Source organism: Aspergillus vadensis (genome assembly GCF_003184925.1).
Source record: "Aspergillus vadensis CBS 113365 unplaced genomic scaffold BO88scaffold_10, whole genome shotgun sequence".
Classification (NCBI taxonomy): domain Eukaryota; kingdom Fungi; phylum Ascomycota; class Eurotiomycetes; order Eurotiales; family Aspergillaceae; genus Aspergillus; species Aspergillus vadensis.
The window spans coordinates 116,537-136,989 of NW_020292048.1; the positions used below are offsets into that span (position 1 = coordinate 116,537).

General features: G+C 49.8%; 8 protein-coding genes and 1 non-coding gene across 9 annotated transcripts; 7 read left to right on the forward strand and 2 right to left on the reverse strand.

The window, feature by feature from the left end:
• Positions 1–264: 264 nt before the first annotated feature.
• On the forward strand, positions 265–1,043 carry BO88DRAFT_461677 (uncharacterized protein; the record flags this gene model as incomplete). Its single annotated transcript, XM_025711175.1, has 4 exons — positions 265–369; positions 440–456; positions 481–934; positions 981–1,043. The coding sequence occupies 4 exons, from the start codon at positions 265–267 to the stop codon at positions 1,041–1,043; spliced, it is 639 nt and encodes a 212-aa protein (XP_025563205.1).
• Positions 1,044–4,159: 3,116 nt separating this feature from the next.
• Positions 4,160–4,730, forward strand: BO88DRAFT_34289 (uncharacterized protein). The gene has a single exon (XM_025703160.1). It carries the CDS (start codon positions 4,362–4,364, stop codon positions 4,689–4,691), a length of 330 nt encoding a protein of 109 aa, XP_025563206.1. The 5' UTR covers positions 4,160–4,361; the 3' UTR covers positions 4,692–4,730.
• Positions 4,731–5,121: 391 nt separating this feature from the next.
• On the forward strand, positions 5,122–7,212 carry BO88DRAFT_425103 (putative amino acid transporter; the record flags this gene model as incomplete). Its single annotated transcript, XM_025708803.1, has 6 exons — positions 5,122–5,585; positions 5,659–6,066; positions 6,121–6,290; positions 6,351–6,478; positions 6,536–6,650; positions 6,707–7,212. 6 exons carry the CDS (start codon positions 5,122–5,124, stop codon positions 7,210–7,212), a joined length of 1,791 nt encoding a protein of 596 aa, XP_025563207.1.
• A 634-nt stretch (positions 7,213–7,846) lies between these two features.
• BO88DRAFT_387459 (glycoside hydrolase family 76 protein) lies at positions 7,847–9,454 on the forward strand (the record flags this gene model as incomplete). Its single annotated transcript, XM_025704820.1, has 3 exons — positions 7,847–8,048; positions 8,120–8,823; positions 8,876–9,454. Exons 1-3 carry the CDS (start codon positions 7,940–7,942, stop codon positions 9,452–9,454), a joined length of 1,392 nt encoding a protein of 463 aa, XP_025563208.1. The 5' UTR covers positions 7,847–7,939.
• Positions 9,455–9,826: 372 nt separating this feature from the next.
• On the forward strand, positions 9,827–12,168 carry BO88DRAFT_404481 (copper amine oxidase). Its single transcript, XM_025706630.1, has 4 exons — positions 9,827–10,170; positions 10,225–10,804; positions 10,878–11,789; positions 11,855–12,168. Exons 1-4 carry the CDS (start codon positions 9,862–9,864, stop codon positions 12,061–12,063), a joined length of 2,010 nt encoding a protein of 669 aa, XP_025563209.1. The 5' UTR covers positions 9,827–9,861; the 3' UTR covers positions 12,064–12,168.
• A 335-nt stretch (positions 12,169–12,503) lies between these two features.
• BO88DRAFT_404482 (uncharacterized protein) lies at positions 12,504–12,790 on the forward strand. Its single transcript, XM_025706631.1, has 2 exons — positions 12,504–12,573; positions 12,643–12,790. The coding sequence occupies exons 1-2, from the start codon at positions 12,543–12,545 to the stop codon at positions 12,774–12,776; spliced, it is 165 nt and encodes a 54-aa protein (XP_025563210.1). The 5' UTR covers positions 12,504–12,542; the 3' UTR covers positions 12,777–12,790.
• Positions 12,791–13,398: 608 nt separating this feature from the next.
• On the reverse strand, positions 13,399–13,510 carry BO88DRAFT_t146. Its single transcript has one exon. It is a non-coding gene; the product is annotated as a tRNA-Leu (tRNA).
• A 264-nt stretch (positions 13,511–13,774) lies between these two features.
• BO88DRAFT_461699 (multidrug resistance protein fnx1) lies at positions 13,775–15,982 on the reverse strand. The gene is made up of 3 exons (XM_025711176.1): positions 15,612–15,982; positions 15,522–15,541; positions 13,775–15,456 (listed from the first exon to the last, which is right to left on the reverse strand). Exons 1-3 carry the CDS (start codon positions 15,789–15,791, stop codon positions 13,959–13,961), a joined length of 1,698 nt encoding a protein of 565 aa, XP_025563211.1. The 5' UTR covers positions 15,792–15,982; the 3' UTR covers positions 13,775–13,958.
• Positions 15,983–17,758: 1,776 nt separating this feature from the next.
• Positions 17,759–20,285, forward strand: BO88DRAFT_339492 (putative C6 transcription factor; the record flags this gene model as incomplete). Its single annotated transcript, XM_025703032.1, has 9 exons — positions 17,759–17,796; positions 17,861–17,980; positions 18,032–18,147; positions 18,199–18,333; positions 18,382–18,926; positions 18,971–19,244; positions 19,290–19,465; positions 19,513–19,696; positions 19,750–20,285. The coding sequence occupies 9 exons, from the start codon at positions 17,759–17,761 to the stop codon at positions 20,283–20,285; spliced, it is 2,124 nt and encodes a 707-aa protein (XP_025563212.1).
• Positions 20,286–20,453: the final 168 nt, after the last annotated feature.

The window sequence follows — 20,453 nt, forward strand, 5'->3', positions numbered from 1 at the left end:
TATGGGGCAATATTATAGAAAAGATGATTTCCCGCTAGCTGTTTATTATGCTGCCGATTGGCCACTAAAGTTATAAGTAAATACAATGCGTTGGACTATATATCAGGGGTTGTGTGTATTACATTTTCAAGTACTTGATAATAACACTACGGTAGTTATACGGTTGCCAAGCCTCACTTACATAATGAAAGCCACCGCAGGGGGTTTTTGAATGACGCTGGCTTCACCAACACCAACACCAACACCATCATCTTCCCCTTCATTATGCTCAATTTAAACGACCTTGGTTTTATCAGGTGCGTGAAGAATTTAGAAACGTCTAGCGTTTTTTATGTATCTCTACAAGGACGACTACGTCTCATGAAGGTGGTAAATGTATCTACTCCATAACCACGCCATCTGCAACATCGTTCGTCAAAACTGTCCTTGACAGCCTTAGTATCATGCCATTGAGAAGTAACCATGGCATCCCACTAACAGAGAAGTTGACCCGTATATCTGCGAGAGCGCTGCATATGTTCGTCTGAAGGGGCGAGGGTTATGCCAGCAAGGGATTGTCCCAGACTTTTATGGGGTGATCGATCAAATAGACCCAAGGCAATGGCAACCTCACTTGAACGGATTTCTGAAGGATAAACATCGCCCAAACGCTATCCTACTGGAGTATATCCCAAATTTGAAGCAAATAGGCCTTGAGACATATACGGAAGACCGTGCCGCAGCACTTCTGAGCATCATTCAAAAGATCCATGAGGCTGGAATCTGCCATTGTGATCCATACCCTCGCAATATGATGGTTCAGCCAGAAACAGATAGAGTCCTCTGGATAGATTTTGATCGTGCCCAAACTGTTTCTGACGAGTCTATCACCGATAGACATCATAGTTGGATGGAAGATGATACATTGATGACCGCTGAGCTGTTAGACTTTCTGGTAAGAGACCTGGCCTTTTTACTGTATCTAGCTGACTGGGTTTTAGGCAAAAGATAGGAAGCTCGGGAAGCTTGACCATGTTTGGGGTTATTATTATCATTACTCATGAATATTGCGGATGACCTTCATAAGACAGCTACTATATAAATGTTTAATGACAATGCACTGAGAACATGCGAACAGCTCCTGCGTATGATTCCGTTGGGCGGTGTTGGCAACTTGCAGGTCACTGTAAGATACACGGTTTTCAGGCATTTCTCGTCTCGTTTTACCGGCAGTACTTGCCGCCACCAGATCTGCGTGGCCGTTAGATTTGGCTTCTCGAATTAGAAAGGCCAAAGCGAACAGCAGATTACCAGCCCTGGCGAACAAAAGCCATTGTCAGTTTAGTATAGAGCTTTATCCTATCTGTCTCGCATTTAGGTAAGAAGAAGACTGCTATACTTCCACAGGCGGAGTTCCACCGTGAAAATGACATTTCCCAACCACTTCCCATAATTGGTGGACGGAATTCCACCAGTGCCTTGTCTGACATGGGCGTATCTTTTCTTCTTCGAACCGGTAATCTTGTAACGCAAAGCTCCGGGGAGTTCAGCGGGGCCAGCAGAGGGTAGTGGGTTAATTGTCGACGCGCTAACCGGTATACCAAAAACGATATCCCGTCTCGTCAGTCAGGCGACGAGAGATATGGGTCCCAATTTTGAATTAATTTTGTAGGCTATGGTTATTGTAGGGCATGTATGAGAGTATCAGAAAAGACGGTCAAGGATTGCTTGTATATCAGCCGGTCGAACAGATGATCTGCAGCAATCAGATTTTCGGCCTGAGATACTCCGCAGAAGAAGCTCCGCAGGAGATGCTGCTTGCAACTATCAACCAGGGCCTATCATCTTATGCATGGCAGTGTGTATAGATACACGTTATTTGAGTCCTTGGGGCATGAATCCAAAAGAATGGTATCAAACATTTTTATCATTCTATCGTATTTCGAGTTATACTTGACCATAGCGTGTCTCGTGCAGTCACTTGACATTGAACTGGAAGACGCTGCCCTTGAATCTATTGAAGTAACGCGAGGGGCTGCTCATTAGACTGCCGGAGCAAGGAGGAATGGGTGCCATGCGAGATCTATTCCGATTGCTTGATCTTTCATAAAGCTATATAATTATTGGTATCTAGACCACAGATACTACCCTGAACTGGAGGTGAAAAATATATATGTGTATTATGTAATCAGTGTCTACCGATCTAGTAGGATTCACCGAAATATATGATAATTCAGCATATACAATATTACAAACAACAAGCACAAAGGGCAGCTAATAAGAAGACACATTTATGTTATGATTTTTTTCTATTGGCTAGTGAGATGCCTTATCAATCAAATAATCCTCAGAAAACTGATAGCATGACACAGAATATGAGAGGTCATAAGATGTGTGAAATACGGGGTAAGTACGGGTCGATGCTGTTACCGATCGAACTGTTGGAATTCCCAACATTGAGCGCAGTCCAGAATAGTACATATTGCAATGTATGATCAACAGTGTGAGAAGATTAGGTGTATTTTAGAGAAGATCTGTGAGCTCGGCAAGTTCTCGGCGCTCGGGATGATGGGGTTGGCGGCTTCCCGCCCCCCAACTATTCTGCACTCATCCCAGCTCCCTCACCCGCAAAATCCGTTCTAGGGATATTGTCGGATTTTCACCTTCCACCTTCCACCTTCTATTACTTGATGTAAAAGTCCCTTTGTACTTTTTTCAGGCCTCCGAAGTCACATCAGAATATCCTTCACCTGATCAAGCGATGGTGGAGGGAGAGGGAGAGGTTGGTTGGTTGGTTGGTTAGTAACCCCCGATTCAATTCTGCGCCAGATAACCAACCAATTGCTTCACCATGATTGCGACCAGCGTACTACAAAGTATTAATTTGCCATGCGACCGGGATCCTGCGGCTTCCACGTATCGAAAAGCGGGACAAAATTTGACTGCCTGTCCGGTGCTGCATGTTGGGGTTACACCAGTTGCGTTATATCGCCTAATAGTAAATTATTAAAATGCTGCAGGCGGCTCCACCCGACCAGGAAACCCTGGAGAGTAATTTTGCTAATTGCTTAGTAGCATGCCCGAGCCGGCAATTAGTTAGTCTGGTTGGACTAATCCTTCAGTCCTCTCCATCCAGTGATTTACGCCATATTAATCTCCACCCCCTTATGCCAGGCCGGACTTTCTGATAGGGGGACCATTGTTCATGCTGCCACCCGGCATCCACCGCCACTCACACAAAAAAGGATTGGTTGCTTTTACTCCAGACCCCAGACTGCAGCGTCTTGTCTGAGTTGTCTCACTTCCCTCCCCTGCCACCTGCATTTTCCTGCTCCCACATTTCCACCAAACTCCGGTCTTCCGTAAGCTTCAGCTGAAAGTTTGATCCCCACGGTGAAGTACTACACCACGGCGATTCCGATCAAAGAAACCCGGGGGGGGATTTCTCTAAGATTGCCACAACCGAGTGCGAGGTCTGTACCAAAGGCACACATATTCTGCGTAGTGGACTAGTTATCCACTTTTTACGTCGTTGGAGCCGATGCGGAGGCCAAGCTTCGTGCTTGGGAAACAAGCAACAGGCCAAGCAACGAGCGGATGGGGCTTAGAGCCACTGAGTGGTCATGCCGTCCATGGGACGGACTGGCCTCGATACTGATATAGGGAGTCCTTTTGATAAGCCCGTGTGCACAGGGCCTCCGGGTTTCCGGCTAGTCTAGTCGATGCCGCAAATTTTTCTTCACTAATTTCTCTTGCCCTGGTCGCCCATTGCTGGTTCATCCATTCGGTGACCCCCGAGACCGTCTCCGCGCCACCATACTTGGTAGTACCACTGTTAGGCACTACTATGTAAGTAATAAGCGACAGTCTTTCGGGTTACGTGCCGCTGCGGCTGGTACCAAACATTCCAGCTGTAAGAGCATTGCAGCCAGGCAGTTCTATTGTGTAAGGGAAATTGGTCCATGAAATTCGGTAAAATTGATGGGAAGCAAGACAAGGGGGCGCTAGTGCAGCGGTCGCATGGTCGCTGTCCCCATCCACTCGGTTCTCCGTCGGCAATTTCAATCCTGTCTTTCCCTTGTCGTCCGTTCGCTTCGTTGATTGGATTACTTATGGATTATGGTAATGATATTCGGATCACTGGCTCCGGGGGTCGCCCTTATCTTCCCACAGCCCGTTACGAAATTGGCTTTTGGTCCGATATGTGCGCATCCACAACCGACCACCCACACCACCTGCTCTTCCCTAGGCCAACATTGGCTTACGGTGTATCAGACGGTGCTTCAGATCGAATTTTGCGATCCAATGATTGACCTGCAGACAATAATCATGGTCAGGTCTCATTGGGCGCGATAACGTGCTTCAGCCAGGAAATCACACTCATGACCATCCTCTTACTTTTTTCCCTCATCATATCAGGTTTTTTCACTAAGCTCATAGGCATCCGACTCCAGCCGCAGCAAGCCTGTGACCCTGGTCTAGTCTTGCAACTCTCCGAGCAAACGAGCGTGCCGACGGTGGAGTCGCCTGGTTCGTGGCAAGCCGTTCGTGCAGCCCACGGTTATCTGCTGTGTTACCCTCCCAACCAGCTAACTCAGGACGCCACCCCTCCTTCGGACCTTCGACAGATGCTCCAGAAGACCTCGTTGTGCCAATCAAGTTCCTGGCTAGTGGTGGTGGCCTTCTCGGAGTGGGGGATGCAGACCGTTTAACTTTCCAATGGACCGTCAATGGCTTTCTGGATGGGTGCCCACCGTCGCTCGAGCATCGCTGCCGCTGGCGTTTATTAAATTGCATCGATTATCAGTGCTGGATCAGCTCATACTGACGGCGATAATGTAGATACTAGCCCAAAGTGATCCATCGGATTCCGCCTGTTAATCCCGCTTCTCCCAATCCCATTCGTTTCTTTAGCTATTAGCTTGTGGGCGTTATCTCCCCGTCAGCCTCCCTTTGACTGGTCTGGCATCCACTGCCAGCTAGTACTTTGTAGACTCGCCCCGTCGCGTGCTTGCTGTTTGGTCCTTCTTAAGCTCCGCCGATCCCACCTCCCCCAGTTCTAGATCTTTGCACACCCCTCAAGTTCGTCCTCTACTTTGTCTTTCTTCCGGCGATTGTGTTCGTCGTCCGCCTTGCTATACCATGGCTACCGAAATCGAGCCGGCGGAGATCCCTCCTGTGCTGGGAGTCCTCCCAGCATACGGACAGGATAAAGAAACCCACCTGAAGATGGTTCCACGTGCCGATGGTGCTCGAGCTCGGTTAGATCCGAACGTCACCCTCGAGGAGTACATGTACTGGGCCAACATTGAGCGTCAGCTGGAAGAGGAGGAGAACCGCCAGTACGTGCTGGAGCGTGGGCCTCTGACCGTCGGCAAGGTCATCCAGAACCGTTTTTCCAAGGGTGTCCACCATGAGAAGAAAGGTGCCCAGAATAGCCCACAAATTGATGGTGAAAAGGGCATGGTCGCATCTACTCCCTCGGACTCGTCTCTGGCTGTTAGCGATGAGGAATGGAGAAATGCATCTCGCGCCCTCCGAACAGCCGGTTGGGGTACCATCTTCTATCTGATCACCACCGACGTGCTGGGCTGGGCAAACGCACCGTGAGTGATTTCCAACCTGTCGAAACCAACCACCATCTCGCATCTTCTCTAACCGGGTGGCTCTGTGATCTAGGTTCGTCTTTGCAAGTGTGGGATACGGTCCTGCCGTGGCTTTGTTCATTGTTTTTGGTTGCTTCGCCGGCTTCAGTGGCTGGATTCTGTGGAGGGTGTTTCTAGAGCTCGACTCGACGCGCTATCCCTTGATCAACTTTGGTGACACCTACTATCGTGTTTTTGGAGCGTGGAGTCGTCATTTCGTTAACATCGGACAGTCGCTGCAGCTGCTGATGTCGGTGTCCGTGCTGGTTCTGGGTAACGGCCAAATTCTGGCACAGCTGACCAATGAGAGTATTTGTTTCGTAGCTTGCATGATCATTATGATGGTTATCGGCATGGTCTGTGGCAGCATTCGTTCCTTGCAACGTCTCGGATGGCTGACCAACGCCGCCGTCTGGTTGAACATCGCGGATTTCATCATGATGTCAGTTTCTCCAGGTTATTTTACAGTGGTCGGGATATGCTAATTGATGAACAGCATGGTCGCGGCTGGTGGCAAGTATGGAATCGACTACAGTGCCGTCACGTCGTCGTCCTTGATCAAAGCCATAGAGCCTGTCAAGGTCTTTGCGGGACCTCCCCCCAACCAGTACCAGATTCAGGCCACTGGGTTTTCGGGACAATTCACTGGTGTTGACCAGATGGTTTGTGAGTAATCGAAGTTGAACTTCTGTGCGTCTGAGAATAGCTCGGTTGACCCTGCGACAGACAGTTATGGTGGCGCTATTTTGTTCATCTCCTTCCTGGCTGAGATGCGCCGTCCGTGGGACTTTTGGAAGGGGTTGCTGTGTGCCCAATTGTTCATCTGTTTGGTCTACATTTTCTTCGGTGCTTTTGTAAGATCCCCCACCTGGTGTTTATTGACAACAGGTATTTGGCTAACGTTACCACAGGTCTACAGCTTCTACGGTCAATACTCCATCTCCAACATCTACAACGTTGTCGAGCCCAAAGGTCTACAAGAGGCAGTTAATATAGTCTACTTTTTGACCACTATTATCGCTTGCAGTACGCTTCATCGTTTCTCATTGTGTACAAAAAAAAACCTCCGCTGACCAGCTTAGTCCTCTACTTCAATATCGGCATGAAATCTGTCTACCAGCAAGTCTTCATGGAAATTTTCAACTGCCCCGACATCTCCACCAAACGCGGCCGCTTGCTGTGGTACGGCCTCGGCCCGATTTACTGGATCATCGCCTTTGTGATCGCCGCTGCCGTTCCCAACCTGAGTGGAATCTCCAGTATGGTCGGCGCGGCCCTGATTCTCAACTTCACTTACACCCTCCCGGGTGTTCTCTACGTTGGATTTCGGTGCCAGAAAGACGCCGCACTTCCGGGCGAAGGGTATGACCCTGCGTCTGGTGTAACAACGCGCCATGATTCTGGCATGCAGCGATACATTCGTGGTTTCAAGAAGCACTGGGTGGTCAATTGTTTCTGTATCTTCTACTTCTGCGGTGGATTGGCGTGCTCCGGTATGGGAATGTGGGCTGCTATTATCGGCTTGATTGAGGAGTTCGGACCTGGTGGTACAGTGGCTACGTCGTTTGGGTGTGCTGCACCTGTTTAAGGGGTGTATTCGGCAGCAGACGAGAGTTATGCTCTTATGGTGGAGCGAGCCATGTTCTTGGTTCTAGATGGTGATGATAGTATAAATGTCTCTCATCTCTATATATATGCCTGTGATGGTGCCATGTCCCATGTGTCACGACATGGATGTGATTGTAATGTTAATGCCATGGTTCTCTACCATGTGTCTATATCCACCCCATTATGTTATTTATCATTATTTATCAGATGTTATCAGTACCTTGAGTATTAGTAACTGGCACTCTTTCCCTTACCACTACTGCAACGCGGATGCTTGGTTAAAAACAGCTCGCTGTGTGCTACTCTTTCCATGGATAGCAGACATCACGCCTGGAGGATATTCGCGCCAACCACTGCTATGGACCGGAGATATTTTGGGGCCCTTGTATAATTTTGCCATAGCATTGGAACGCGAATTATGATACATTATTAGTAGAGTCTGGCCACGCACTGGTTCTTTCTACCTTCGAGTTTCCAAAAGTGGCATCCATTCACTGTCAATAATGAGGTCCCTGCTACGGCCCGCAGAAGGCCCTTGCATATGCCGTTTCGTGTTATTCCACAGCCAGCCTTAGCATAATGTTTCGAATTCACTTCATCACGCCTCTCCTCTTGTTTTTTTCTTTCCTTTCTCTCTTCCTGAATCTTTATTCTTAATCTTCTTGTCCGTTCACGCGTTTTGCAAACAGCTTGATGGGTACCGTGTGATGATGCACATTCCACAACTTCGCCTTTGGCGGTCACTCCTCATCTGTGTTGTTTGGTCTCTCCCTTGCTTCCAGGTCCTGGCGATCGACCTCGATCTCCAGAATGCTGGTGAGTTTCAAGGATCTTAACCAGATGTTGAACCTTTGTCGGAGGCTAATTAATTCTTTGGTGTCAACTAGACAGCATCAAGAGCGTCGCAAGCGACCTCGCCTGGGACCTAGTCAGCTTCTATACAGGCAACAACACCGGCGATGTTCCCGGAAACCTTCCAGATCCATACTACTGGTGGGAGGCGGGGGCCTTCTTTGGCACCCTGGTCAATTACTGGGCCTACACCGGAGACACCACATATAACGAACTGACCGCGCAAGCCATCCTCCACCAGGTCGGTCCCAACCGAGACTTCATGCCCGCCAACCAGACGCGCACGGAGGGAAACGATGACCAAGCGTTCTGGGCATTTGCTGCCCTGCGTGCCGCCGAGCGAAACTTCCCCAATCCGCCAGCCGATCAACCGTCGTGGTTGGCTCTCGCGCAGGCCGTTTTCAATGAACAAGCGCAGCGATGGAATACGCAGAAGTGCGGAGGGGGATTGAAATGGCAGATCTACACGTTCAACAGCGGTTACACGTACCGAAATTCCATCTCGAACGGGTGTTTCTTCAACATGGCGGCTCGACTCGCACGATATACGGGCAACGCTACGTACGCGGACTGGGCCAATAAGGTCTGGGATTGGGTGACAGACGTAGGACTGGTTGGACCCGAGTATCATGTGTTCGACGGGACGAGCGAGGAGAACAACTGCACCGACCTGAATCATATTGAGTGGACTTATAACAACGGGGTATTCCTGCTAGGGGCAGCACACATGTGGAACTACGTGAGTTGGAGACCTGCTTGCTGCACAGCGCATACAACTGACAAAACTGCAGACCAACGGTGACGAGAAGTGGCGCGAACGAGTCAACGGCCTTCTCCAAGCGCAGAACACCTTCCTCTCCACGAACGAGAGCTCCAAGAACGTGCTTTACGAGGCCGCATGCGAAACCGTGGGGACCTGCCAAACAGACCAATTCTCGTTCAAAGCCTATCTGGTGCGATGGATGGCCGACACTGCCCGACTGGCTCCCTTCACCTACGAAACCATTATGGCACGCCTGCAACCGACAGCCAAGGCAGCAGCAGCCCAGTGTGTGGGAGGTAAGACGGAGACATACTGTGGGATGCAATGGACTACGGGAATCTATGATGGCACAGTGGGCGTGGGACAGCAAATGGCCGCCTTAGAGGTGGTCCAGGCCAATCTCCTGCAGGCCAACCCTGGTCCGCTCACTCATACCACGGGAGGATCCAGCCAGGGGAACAGCGCCGCAGGGACACAAACGTCAGATTCGTCCCGAGATCCCAGTGAACTGCGCCCGATTACCACGTCGGATCGAATTGGGGCAGGGGTAGTGACAGGAGTCACGGCATGCTTGGTGCTTGGGGTGACGGCTTTCATGGTGTCATAATAGACTGATCATGACCATTCAACAGCACAAAATGTATGAGGCCCTGCATAAATATCAATTACATAAGAAAGTCTCTTCTCCTCACCGCCAAGACTATCCAGGTTCTGATTGGTGATTGGCTGAGATAAGCAAGGCTCCGATAAGGCGCCTGGGCTAGTCCCTCTACAGTAAAAGATACGCCGGGTCGGTCGTGCGGGCCAATCAGAAGCCCCTTTGACGAAGCGGAGGCCAATACATTCCCAAAAGGGAAGATATGGCAACTCCGCCTGTGTCTCCAATCGGGGTAATCTGGGCAATCTGGGCGGGGAGGAAAAAGTTATATAGCAGCTAGCTTCTGCTGTCTCTCGTTCCTCCCTTCAACTTCAGCAGTGTCTCGAATATTTGGCAGATCCCCAGATATAGACACCATGGCAGTCTCACCACACCCTTTCGACTCTATCACCCCGGCGGAAATCGTCCTGGCCACCAAGATTCTGGCGGCCGCCTTCCCCGGGGTCCCTCTACGGTACAAGAAGATTGATATCCAGGAACCCATCAAGAGTGAAGTGGTTCCGTTTATAGAAGCAGAACGGCTGGGCAAGCCCCTGCCCGCAAAGCCCACTCGGTTGCTGCTGGTTCTTTTTCACCGCATGGACACCATGGCCTTCTGCAAAGCATTGTTGAATGCCGACACCCGATCAATAATCTCGGCCAAGGAACTGCCCAAGCATGTTCAGGTATGACTCATGGCCTTTATCTACGTTACCTCGTAATGTCTCTGACCACAACAGGGACCTGGTGATCCGGACGAACTAGGAGAGGTCGAGCAACTCTGTCTCTCTCACCCCGCCGTGCAGGCCGAGGTGGCCAAATTGAAGCTGCCTCCAGGTGTTACCGTCTGCAATGACCCTTGGATCTATGGCACTGATGATCCCAATGAGACGCGTCGCTTGTTCCAGTGCTACATGTACATTGTTGCCACAGACCATCCCGAGAACAACCACTACTCTGTACCTTGCAAGTTCTCCCCTGTCTTCGACGTTCACAAGCGTGAGCTGGTCCGTATGGACTACCTGCCAGGTGGAGTTGATATGCAAACCACCGAAACGCAGCCCTGGAAGCCGGTTGAGACCATCCAATATGCGCATGACCTGCTGCAGGAACCCTTGCGCACTGACCTCAAGCCTTATATCGTCCAACAGCCTCAGGGCCCATCATTCAATGTCGACGGAAATGTGGTCTCGTGGCAGAAGTGGAGATTCCGCGTTGGTTTCAATAGCCGCGAGGGTCTCGTTATCTACAATCTCACGTATGATAAGCGGAATGTCTTCTACAGATTGTCCATGTCGGAGATGACTGTACCGTACGGTGGTAAGTCCAGAGCTATAGTTCTTCATTTCTAACCGCCCGCAGCAACCAGCCTCATACTGATCTTGCGCTACAGACCCTCGTGCACCCTATCACCGCAAGCAGGCATTCGATGTGGGAGATGTAGGCTTCGGTGTCACAGCAAACCAACTATCTCTAGGCTGCGACTGTCTAGGCCACATCAAGTACTTTGATGGCTACCGGGCTGATTCAAAGGGAAACCCCGTTTTGCTGAAAAATGTCATCTGCCTTCATGAGCAAGACAACGGTCTGCAGCACAAACATACCAACTACCGCAATAACGCCGCCACGGTTGTCCGTAACCGCCAACTAGTAGTGCAGATGATCTGCACCGTCGCAAACTACGAATACATCTTCGCCTTTATCTTCGACCAAGCCGCTAACATTGAGCTCGAGGTCAGAGCCACCGGCATCCTCTCTACCGTACCCTTCGACAACGAGAAGCCCGGTACCACTGTTCCCTGGGGCACCAACGTCGGCCCTGGCGTCATGGCGCCTTTCCACCAGCACATGTTCTCTTTCCGGATGGACCCCGCCTTGGACGGATTCAACAACACTGTCTACTACGAAGATAGCGTGCCACTGCCGGAGGATGAAAACAACCCCTACCTGGTGGGATACACGACCGAGCAGACAGTGCTCCGTACCAGCGGCACAGCAAACACCGACATCAGCCGTCACCGCGTGTTCAAAATCCGCAATGACTCCCACATTAACCCTATCACCTACAAGCCCATAGCATACAAGCTTCAGACCTCGCCCAGTCAGATGCTTCTCTCGAGCCCGAAGTCGTATGGCGCCAAGCGTGCCGGCTTTGCGACCAAACCCATCTGGATTACGAAGTACCGTGACGACGAGCTGTATGCGGCGGGTGAATTCACCAATCAGAGCCGGGAGAGCGAAGGGCTTGAGAAGTGGGTGCAGCGAAAAGATCCTGTCGAGAACGAAGACATTGTATTGTGGCATAGTAAGTGATCCTTCTACTATTGTGTATTGCCGGTCGGCAGCAGGGCTAGAACTAACACCTGACAGCCTTCGGCCTGACGCATAACCCCCGCATTGAAGACTTCCCCGTCATGCCCGTCGAGCGCGTCAGCGTCATGCTGAAGCCCGATGGATTCTTCACCAAGAATCCTGCATTGGATGTGCCGCCTTCGACGCAGTCGTTCAACAAGTCGACGTTGCACCCAGAGCCAGCAGCCACGTGCTGTGCTCCTGCCGAGAGGATGGGAAAGTTATAGATGGACGACCGATTCATGAGAGATGACGATCTATGACAGTGCCTTTTTGATGCTCTTGTTCATAACGAGTACCCAGTAGAATACTGAATTTACGCTCATCATGTCTAAAGCAAAGCACAAAGCGAGAGTCCTCTCTGTAATTAATAACTACTAGTATGACACCAATTCCCCCAAGGTCCCTCCACCATCACACTACCTCCACTTAGCCCTATATACATACCTTTTTGATGCCATCTTCACCTATACTCCATCCCCAACACCAAACTTGCATCATTAAACCCCCACGCACCTCAACTTCCCCGCAAGAGACCGGTCGGGTTTCTCGGGGATCACTCCGGTCGGCGATTCGCCATGACTAAGCAAGGGACTGAGGAGCTATAAATCCGCCTCTATCTTGAGTTTATCTCCTTCCATCGACTTCCATTTACCCCCGCAACCCCTCATACTTTTCAGGGACAAGACCAAGAATACCTCTCAAAATGTGCATGAAAGTCAACTGCTCGAACTGCAGTATGTTACACCTGGCCTATAACCGAATATCGTCACAATATCAAGATACTAATCAATGAATGCATTCAGACAAAGCCACCTGGTGGGGCTGCGGCGCGCATATCCCCTCCGTTCTGGACTCGGTTCCGGAGAGTGAGCGCTGCACTTGTTCGCCGAAGGTGGTGCGCGATGGAAAGGAGTATCCGCCTAAGGCGGAGAAATGACTATCTGCGGGGTGTGTTATTTGTTAATTATGTTAGAAAGATGTTGGTGATGATGTTATGGGATGTTGATGGGGCTAATTCAAGTTTGTTCGGGGATAGGACCGAGTGGTAGTGGGTGCTAGATACGGATCATGATTGATACAATGTTATAAAACTTCTTTTGCTGTTTTGGGGTGTGGTGGTGGAGTTAAATGATTGGTGAGATCCATGTCGTCATGAAGTGGTTGTTGCAAAAAGAGACAGGTAGCTCGTCGCTGGTGCGTGCTGATGTTAGACTTCTGATATTGGGGCCAGCTTTCAGCATGTGCATAGACCAGGAGTAGAAGCATGCCCGGCAAGGTTGTGTGTACTCCGTACATGTTTGTTGTCTCGGGGGATGAGGATATTGGGTTTTGGTTATATTAGCTGGGTTGGGAACACAAAGAGATAGGATGAAAAGGGAAGATTAAGATGAGCATAATTCAAAAGCATGATAGTGGTAGATAATCAAAAGAGAAACAAGGAAAAAACAAAGGATAGAATATATAAATTAAAAGTTGTTGTTGGATTTGAATCATCTTTCTTCTAATGCGGACAGGCGGAAACTCTGCAACGCCTCATATGCGGAGGCGCAAAAAAGGAATGACAAGAGTGGGATTCGAACCCACGCCATCTTACGATGATCAGGAAGCTGTGAAGCTGGGTATTAAGGTGGACCTTAACCTGACGCCTTGGACCAACTCGGCCATCTTGCCTTGAATGAGGAATACCTCACATTTTATGCTATATGAAGACTGCAACTTAGAACACCTGATCTGGCCATAACCTTCCACTTGATGCAGGCTTGGAACTCATCAGCGGTGGAAATATCACACTCTGAGCATTGTATGTATTGTTTTTCCCGTAAATTATATTGTTATTACTATCTTCTTGTTCATGTGCAGCCTGTTTAGCAACCAATGATAACATGGCGTTTTTGTCCACAACTAGTACTACTAATATATATTTATTGGTGCCTAGTATACAGTAAGCAGTAATTTCGTAACGAGATAGCCAGGGATGATAGCCACCACTCCAGAAAACCAAGTGGACCGATCGGAGAGCTTCGTACTCGGGGAATATGAAAACAAGCAATGGATCCAGTAGGAGCCACTTTACATCGGGTGGCTGTATTATATATCCAAGCCACCTGCTGGTCACAAATCAGTTCGGCGCTTCTTCATCTTTCGCCTTCTTCAACCCCTTCAATTCTCCCTTCTCCTCAGCTCTCTGCATCTCCCTCGGACTATCAACCAGCTCATTATTTTGCATAACAAAGGTCGACACCGCAGCGGCAACCAGAACCGACATAGAAAGGAAGAACACTCCACGCGCGGCACGGAGATAGATGAAGATTGCAGTCTGCTTCTCCAAACCACTCAGCAGGTCGAGCCGATTGTAGTTGTGCGAGATCCAATAAGCTAGACCAGGCTGGCCTCGAAAGAGAGATCGGAGGGCATTAACTGACAAATTTTGAAAGATAGCAGCCGAGATGGTCTGGCCGATGGTGGTGCCAGTATTGCGGACAGTGAAGGAACAGGATTGTACCACGGCGAGGTGTTGCTTATCGGCCGAAGTGAGGAGACCCATGAGTCTGGTCACGTACGCCCCGCCGGACCCGGCACCGTAAATGCCGAGATAAAGGAAAGGGGCCCAAGAAGGTGTCGTCTGGGTCATAGTACAGAGCATGACAGCGCCCAGGACGGAGCAGGCTTGGACGGGAAAATTGATGTAGTAGTACTTGGCTGTGACCTTGACGAATAACCCAGCGGCGAAAGATCCAAGAGCAAAGCAGAGAGCCAGGGGAATAAATCGCAAGCCACTCTCGCCTGGGGAGTGACCAAGAACCTCCAAGTACACGGGCACGTAGTACATGATGCTAGTGTTGCCGAAGTTGGAAAAGAATGAGCTCAGTTGCGATGCGGCCACAGTACGTTGTAGTAGGGCTCGAACTGGGATATGAGGGTTCTCGGCTTTATAAAATTCCCAGAAGAGAAATGCCAGGAATCCTACCGCGGCAAGGATCAAGGTGGTCAGCACTGCTGCGCTGTTCCAGGCAAAGACCGAACCACCAGCGTTCATGCCGAATTGGAAGAGGATAATGACGACAAGAAGAGCGACCATGCCGACGTAGTCAACTGGGCGTCTGATAGGACGGCTTTTACCCTGAGGGATGTTGAGATAGAACGCCACCATCGCGATGTCAAGAATGATGAAGGGCACTTGGATACGGAATGCCCACTTCCACCCAATGGCGTTGGCGACGCCACCCCCGTAGACGCCACCCAGGGCCAATGTAACACCATAGGTAATGTTGCCAATGCCTTCAATCAGCGCCCGTTTTCTCATGGACACGAGATCGGTTTCGACAAAAGCAGTGATGGTGCCGATGCAGCCTGCACCAAGACCCTGAATGATCCGTCCTAGCAAGAAGACTGACAAACGGGGCGCCAGTCCGCATAAAAGCTGTCCTACGGCTAAGACCGAGAGACAAAGTACAAGGCCATATCGTCGACCCAACGGGTTGGTCAGTTGTCCGCTGAATGGCTGCGAGATGGAGAGACCTATGGGGTATGTGGTAGCGACCCAGGAATACGATGGAAAAGCATCGTATTCATCACATATATCCTCAATAATTGTGGCAAGCATGGTTGAGTCTATCCTTTGTCAGAAATTGCTTGTTCGCCAGCAAGTTGCGCGAAAAAGAAGATTTTGTACTTACCTAACGCACTGAGCAAGACCCCAACCTGATGACACGAGGTTCAGAATCAGTAGGTAGATCTTTTGTTCATCACGGCGTGTACAGAAACTGCTTACCCAAAGACCTAACAGAACCAATACTAGGCGAGCAGTCGATGGCTCTGGGTCCGCATCATCGGTGCTGTTTTCGGTCTCACAAACCGCAGTATCTGGGGAAGGTTCCATCACCGTCACAAGCTCTATTGAGTCCTGATCGTGACCCCTATCTTCTCTGATGGTGCTCTGTGTATAAGCCATGGTGGAAGAACAATCGATAATGGGGTACAAAGGATGAATGATGGGGACGATTGAAACAATAGATACAACACGAAAATCAGAGCATTAAGAACGTGATAAATTCACTGATGTTTGAGGACCCTTAGGACCGCATCTGACTCACAGTTGACCAGGGTCCAGGGCTTGACCACTGGGAGAATGATATTAAAGTGGGGATTAACAAGAAAATCTTGTATGTAAAATGCTCTCATATACCCCTGTCATGTACATTGACAAGGGATGCTGTATTCCGAGAGAAAACAAGCTTGTATGTAGTCTATTGTCGATTTACCCGGAGTCTGAACCCATGTGTACGCCCTAGCAGAACACTTATGAAATGCGTACGAAGAGGACCTTTTCACTATGAAAAGGTCATATGGCGGAAGACCTGGATAATACACCAAGTGCAGAATGAGCCTGCACATCGCACTTACCAAGCTTCAGGAAGTACTAGTTTGTAGCCAGGCTTCCTCCATTCCAATGTAGTGATTGACTAGAAGTGTCCTGGTTTGCTTCCCAAAACCAGAAACAAATATGAACACCTTACAAGAAATTACATCAGGGATACTTGTCATACTAGTCAGTACTTGTTTCCGGGAGCACCAGATGTCTGCTCGACTCATTGGTTGAGAGATGCAGGGATTCATAGACCTTCTTGACTAGGTATAGTGCTACTGTGCCCCTCATTCCTTCTTTGGGTAGAGGTGAATGCTAAACAAGGTCAAACAAAGACCAAGAAAAGCTTAACATGGCTTAGAAAGAAGTAAGCAACCCCTGCTTCACTCTTTACCTGGAGTCCGACGGATGGTCCGATGCTGTGGGCGCGCCTGGATTATTGTGTGCTTTTGGGCTGCGCTGATGTGGACTGTAAGGGTTGGCCCTTAGTGTGCTTACGGAATGCAGGTTGATCCAAAGTGAGTCACTGGCATAATCGTCTAGAGCAAATCTCAGTTGTTGACATGGTAAAATTCCTGTCGTAGCCAAGGAAGCTTGCTGCTGAAGCTGTTAGAGAGAGTCGTTTGAGAAAGGTGAATATCTTCCGGTTCTCCCACGGTACCAGTTCCGGTATGCGCACCCGTCTGCTCAAATAAGTCCCAGGAATTATCAACCCGAGGCACAGTTTGCCAATAGATTATATGGTTAGTATATCGATCAATCAATGCCGTTGATCGGGTATCGTCATCATTCCGGGCGACTATTTTACCATTCAGTCGGAATCGCATGCCTGAAAGTCCGCGCCCCAAGTGATTTAGAAAATTTTTGGGCGGTAAGCGGCTATTAATCTGTGGCTATTCATTTGTTGAATCCAATGCATTCAATTGAGTTGTCATTGACGAATTTACTCGATATACGGACTATTATGTTTAGCTACGTTTAACTGCCTCGCATAGAGGCTGAAGTCGTGAAAGGACCGTACCCAAGAGGCTTTGCTACCATCTGGCCCAAACATTCAAAAAGATGGGTTCATGCTCTCAGCTACATATGGTGGTAGCTCTGCTCAACCTTAGTTTAAAGCAAAACACGAAGCCTACTGAAAGAGTTTATTGGGGCATGGTTCTATCTCGCACGACTTTCTTTTCCGTCAAGCAAGCTTGCTTCCTTAGTCCCTGGATTAGACATAATTTGGGGTACTACTTCATGTGGAGAATACCGAAGCCAGAGGGATATACCTTTTTCATTACATTATTGACAGATAATGAAGAATAATCCTCTGACGATCTCTTGGCCCTATCGTGTCAAGATTGATAATATTATTATCTGCCGATAACGGGCGGGGTCGCTTACTCAGCCACAGTTTGGTGGGGAAATTGACTTGTTCCCAGCATGGATTCCGGCTGCTTCATTCTCTCCATCATCAGGTCCAGCGAAGAGTTGCAGCAACTCCATGATTATAGGCTAATATTTTAGGGAGGAAGCTTGACGTCGGTGGGAACTTCCAATCAGGGACAATGGACCATTCCCAGCGTCCTAAGCGGACTAGCAATGCGTATGGCCATCTCTTTCCCCGGATCTTGAGACTACTAGTAGTTCATGTCCACTAACCCCACCAGCTGTCAACGCTGTCGCTCACGCAAGGTCAAATGTTCTGGCACCCATCCCTGCGACAAGTGCTGTCAGCGTCGCGAAGACTGTGTCTTCGAGGATGATCGCAAGATTGTAGTGTCTGAAGAGTGAGAACCATGATCTGCCATTACCGAGCGAAAACGTGTTAATCTTCCCAGGTTATTTCTGTCCCTCAAGCGAAAAGTGGAGGCCCTGGAAGGAAGTGGTGACTCTTCCCCGGTGGTCAAACGCCGGCGAGCCTTGACGACTGACAGTACAAATGAATCCAACCATGGTGAGGGAGAGACCCTTTCATGCACTGCATATTCCTATCTAATCAGTGCAGAACGAGCATCGGAGTTGCCCCGAGAGGCATCAATCGATCCAGCTGAGTCCCATCGAATGGATGAACATTTCACCTCCAACCCTTTTATCAACCCGGGCTACCTCAAACATACCGGACAGCGACAGCGAATATGGCGTAGGCTATCTCCTTTCTCTGGTAGGGAAATTGCTGACCTCAGCGCAGTGTTTCTTGGACCGACTTCGACCTGGTCGTTCAGCCGCCGCATTCTTACCATTGTACAGGCACATATCTCGCCAGAGAGTCCACGGGCGATACCTCTCGCGGTCGATGGCGATGCATATCAAATACAGTGGCGTCACGCCAGTTCCGAGGAGGCCCCTGACATCAGCGGTCTGCCCTCGCTGGAGCATGCATTGTACATGGTGAGCACCGTGCAGTTTCATTTCACCCACCTGTATCGGTTATTTGATGAGGATGAGTTCTATCGGCATATGTATGAGTTTTACGACGATGCGGCAGCCAAGGTGCAGGAACGCCGTCTGTGGTACGTGCAGTTTCTCATCATCCTAGCCTTCGGAGAGGCCTTCCTGGACCCAGTGCGGAATCATGCGAACACGGCGAGCTGGACCAAGTATTTCTCGAGGGCGATGTCACTGTTGCCCGATATTACTGGGTTATGGCAGGACCCTACCCTCGCAATTGAGGTGCTGGCTCTCATTGGACTGTATTTTCACTCGGTGGATATGAGGGATACTGCCTATTGCTATGTGAGTATTCGCACAATATCTCGTTGACCTGACTGATGATGTAGATTGGCCATTCGATGCGCATGGCATTGGTTGAAGGGTTTCACAGGGCGCTTCCAGTCAATCAATTAGGACGAAAATTAGTGGAACGCTGCAGCAACATATGGTGGACAGTTTATATCCTAGACCGCAAATTTGCGGCACTGATAGGATCCCCAAACTCCGTGCGGGACGACGAAATCACCACGCTTTTATGGGACCCGCGCACATCCTCTCGCAACGAGGCTACCCTGAGCCTCCATGTCAAGATCACACAAGTTATAACGCGCGTGTTGAACAGTAAGTCACTTGGCGCCTAGTTATCACAGTGCTGACATCCAGTAGCTGTCTACAGTGCTGATGGCACACTGGGAGGAGTCTTTCTTCGCAAGGTGCGATCGGTCCTGCAAGAAATGACCACCCTATCGCGAGAATTGGATGAGGTCTTTTCGCATCGCTTTGCAAACTCAGTCGACTCACTATCTGGAGTTACCACACGCCTGACCCTATCCTGTCATCTTGTAAGCGTCACCCCTATCATAGTGTGTACCGCTGCTAACAATATTAGTGCATCATCGTCACAACGAGACCTCTCGTGCTGAGCTTACTATGGGAGCGTTTAGGCTGCTTCGAGGCAGGTACCGAGTTTCGTACCTTATCTCCGCCCGTGCAAGCATTGCTACAGGCGTGCATCGACTCCGCGACAAAATCATTGCGGATACTTACCGCATTGCGCGACCAAAACCTGCTAGGTTCGGACCCCTCCAAGTAGCGTCACATTCTATACTGAGACATGGATGTCTAGAAACTTTTCTCCCCTTCGACCTAGAAAACCTCTTTTCCTCCTTCTTTATTCTTTCCGTAATCTCCGCCATCCTCCCCGACACACTTCCCGACCCGAGCTACCGTGACATGGGCTACAGCCTTCTTGACGCGATGATCGAGAGAGGAAACCGCGTGGCGCAGCTTCGCAAGTCTGAAGTTGAGCTTCTGGAAGAACTGATTGCACCGTTGATGCGACGGCAGGGTCGATCCACAGACGTCGGAAATGATAACACCGCGCGGCCGCACCTGGCCACGCCTACCAGCCAAGGTCGGGAGCGACTCACCGAGTCAGTTCAACCATCGGGGTCAGGGCTGCTTGGGGAAATAGGGGGATCGGGGATTCCGCCCCCACATGAGATCTCGGAGCAGGATGACGATATACCCCTTGATTGGCGGGGATTGGGGCTGTCGCTGGACTGCATGCTGACGGCGGCGGACCAATTGAATACGAATAATTTGGTGCTAGATGCAGAGCGCGAGGGATTGCAGACGGACCTGTGGTTGTGGGAGAGTTGAGCTGTCATGGGCGGGGAGTTGCAGAGAGGAGTGAGAAATGACCACCGGTGTAGATGTCCGGATGATGAGTCCATGAAACTTATGCATGTGGCGTACTTTTGGGACTGGAAATTTGTAGCTTTTTTTGCAGATTGTTGGTACCTGCATGCCAGGAAACATCGAAGAACA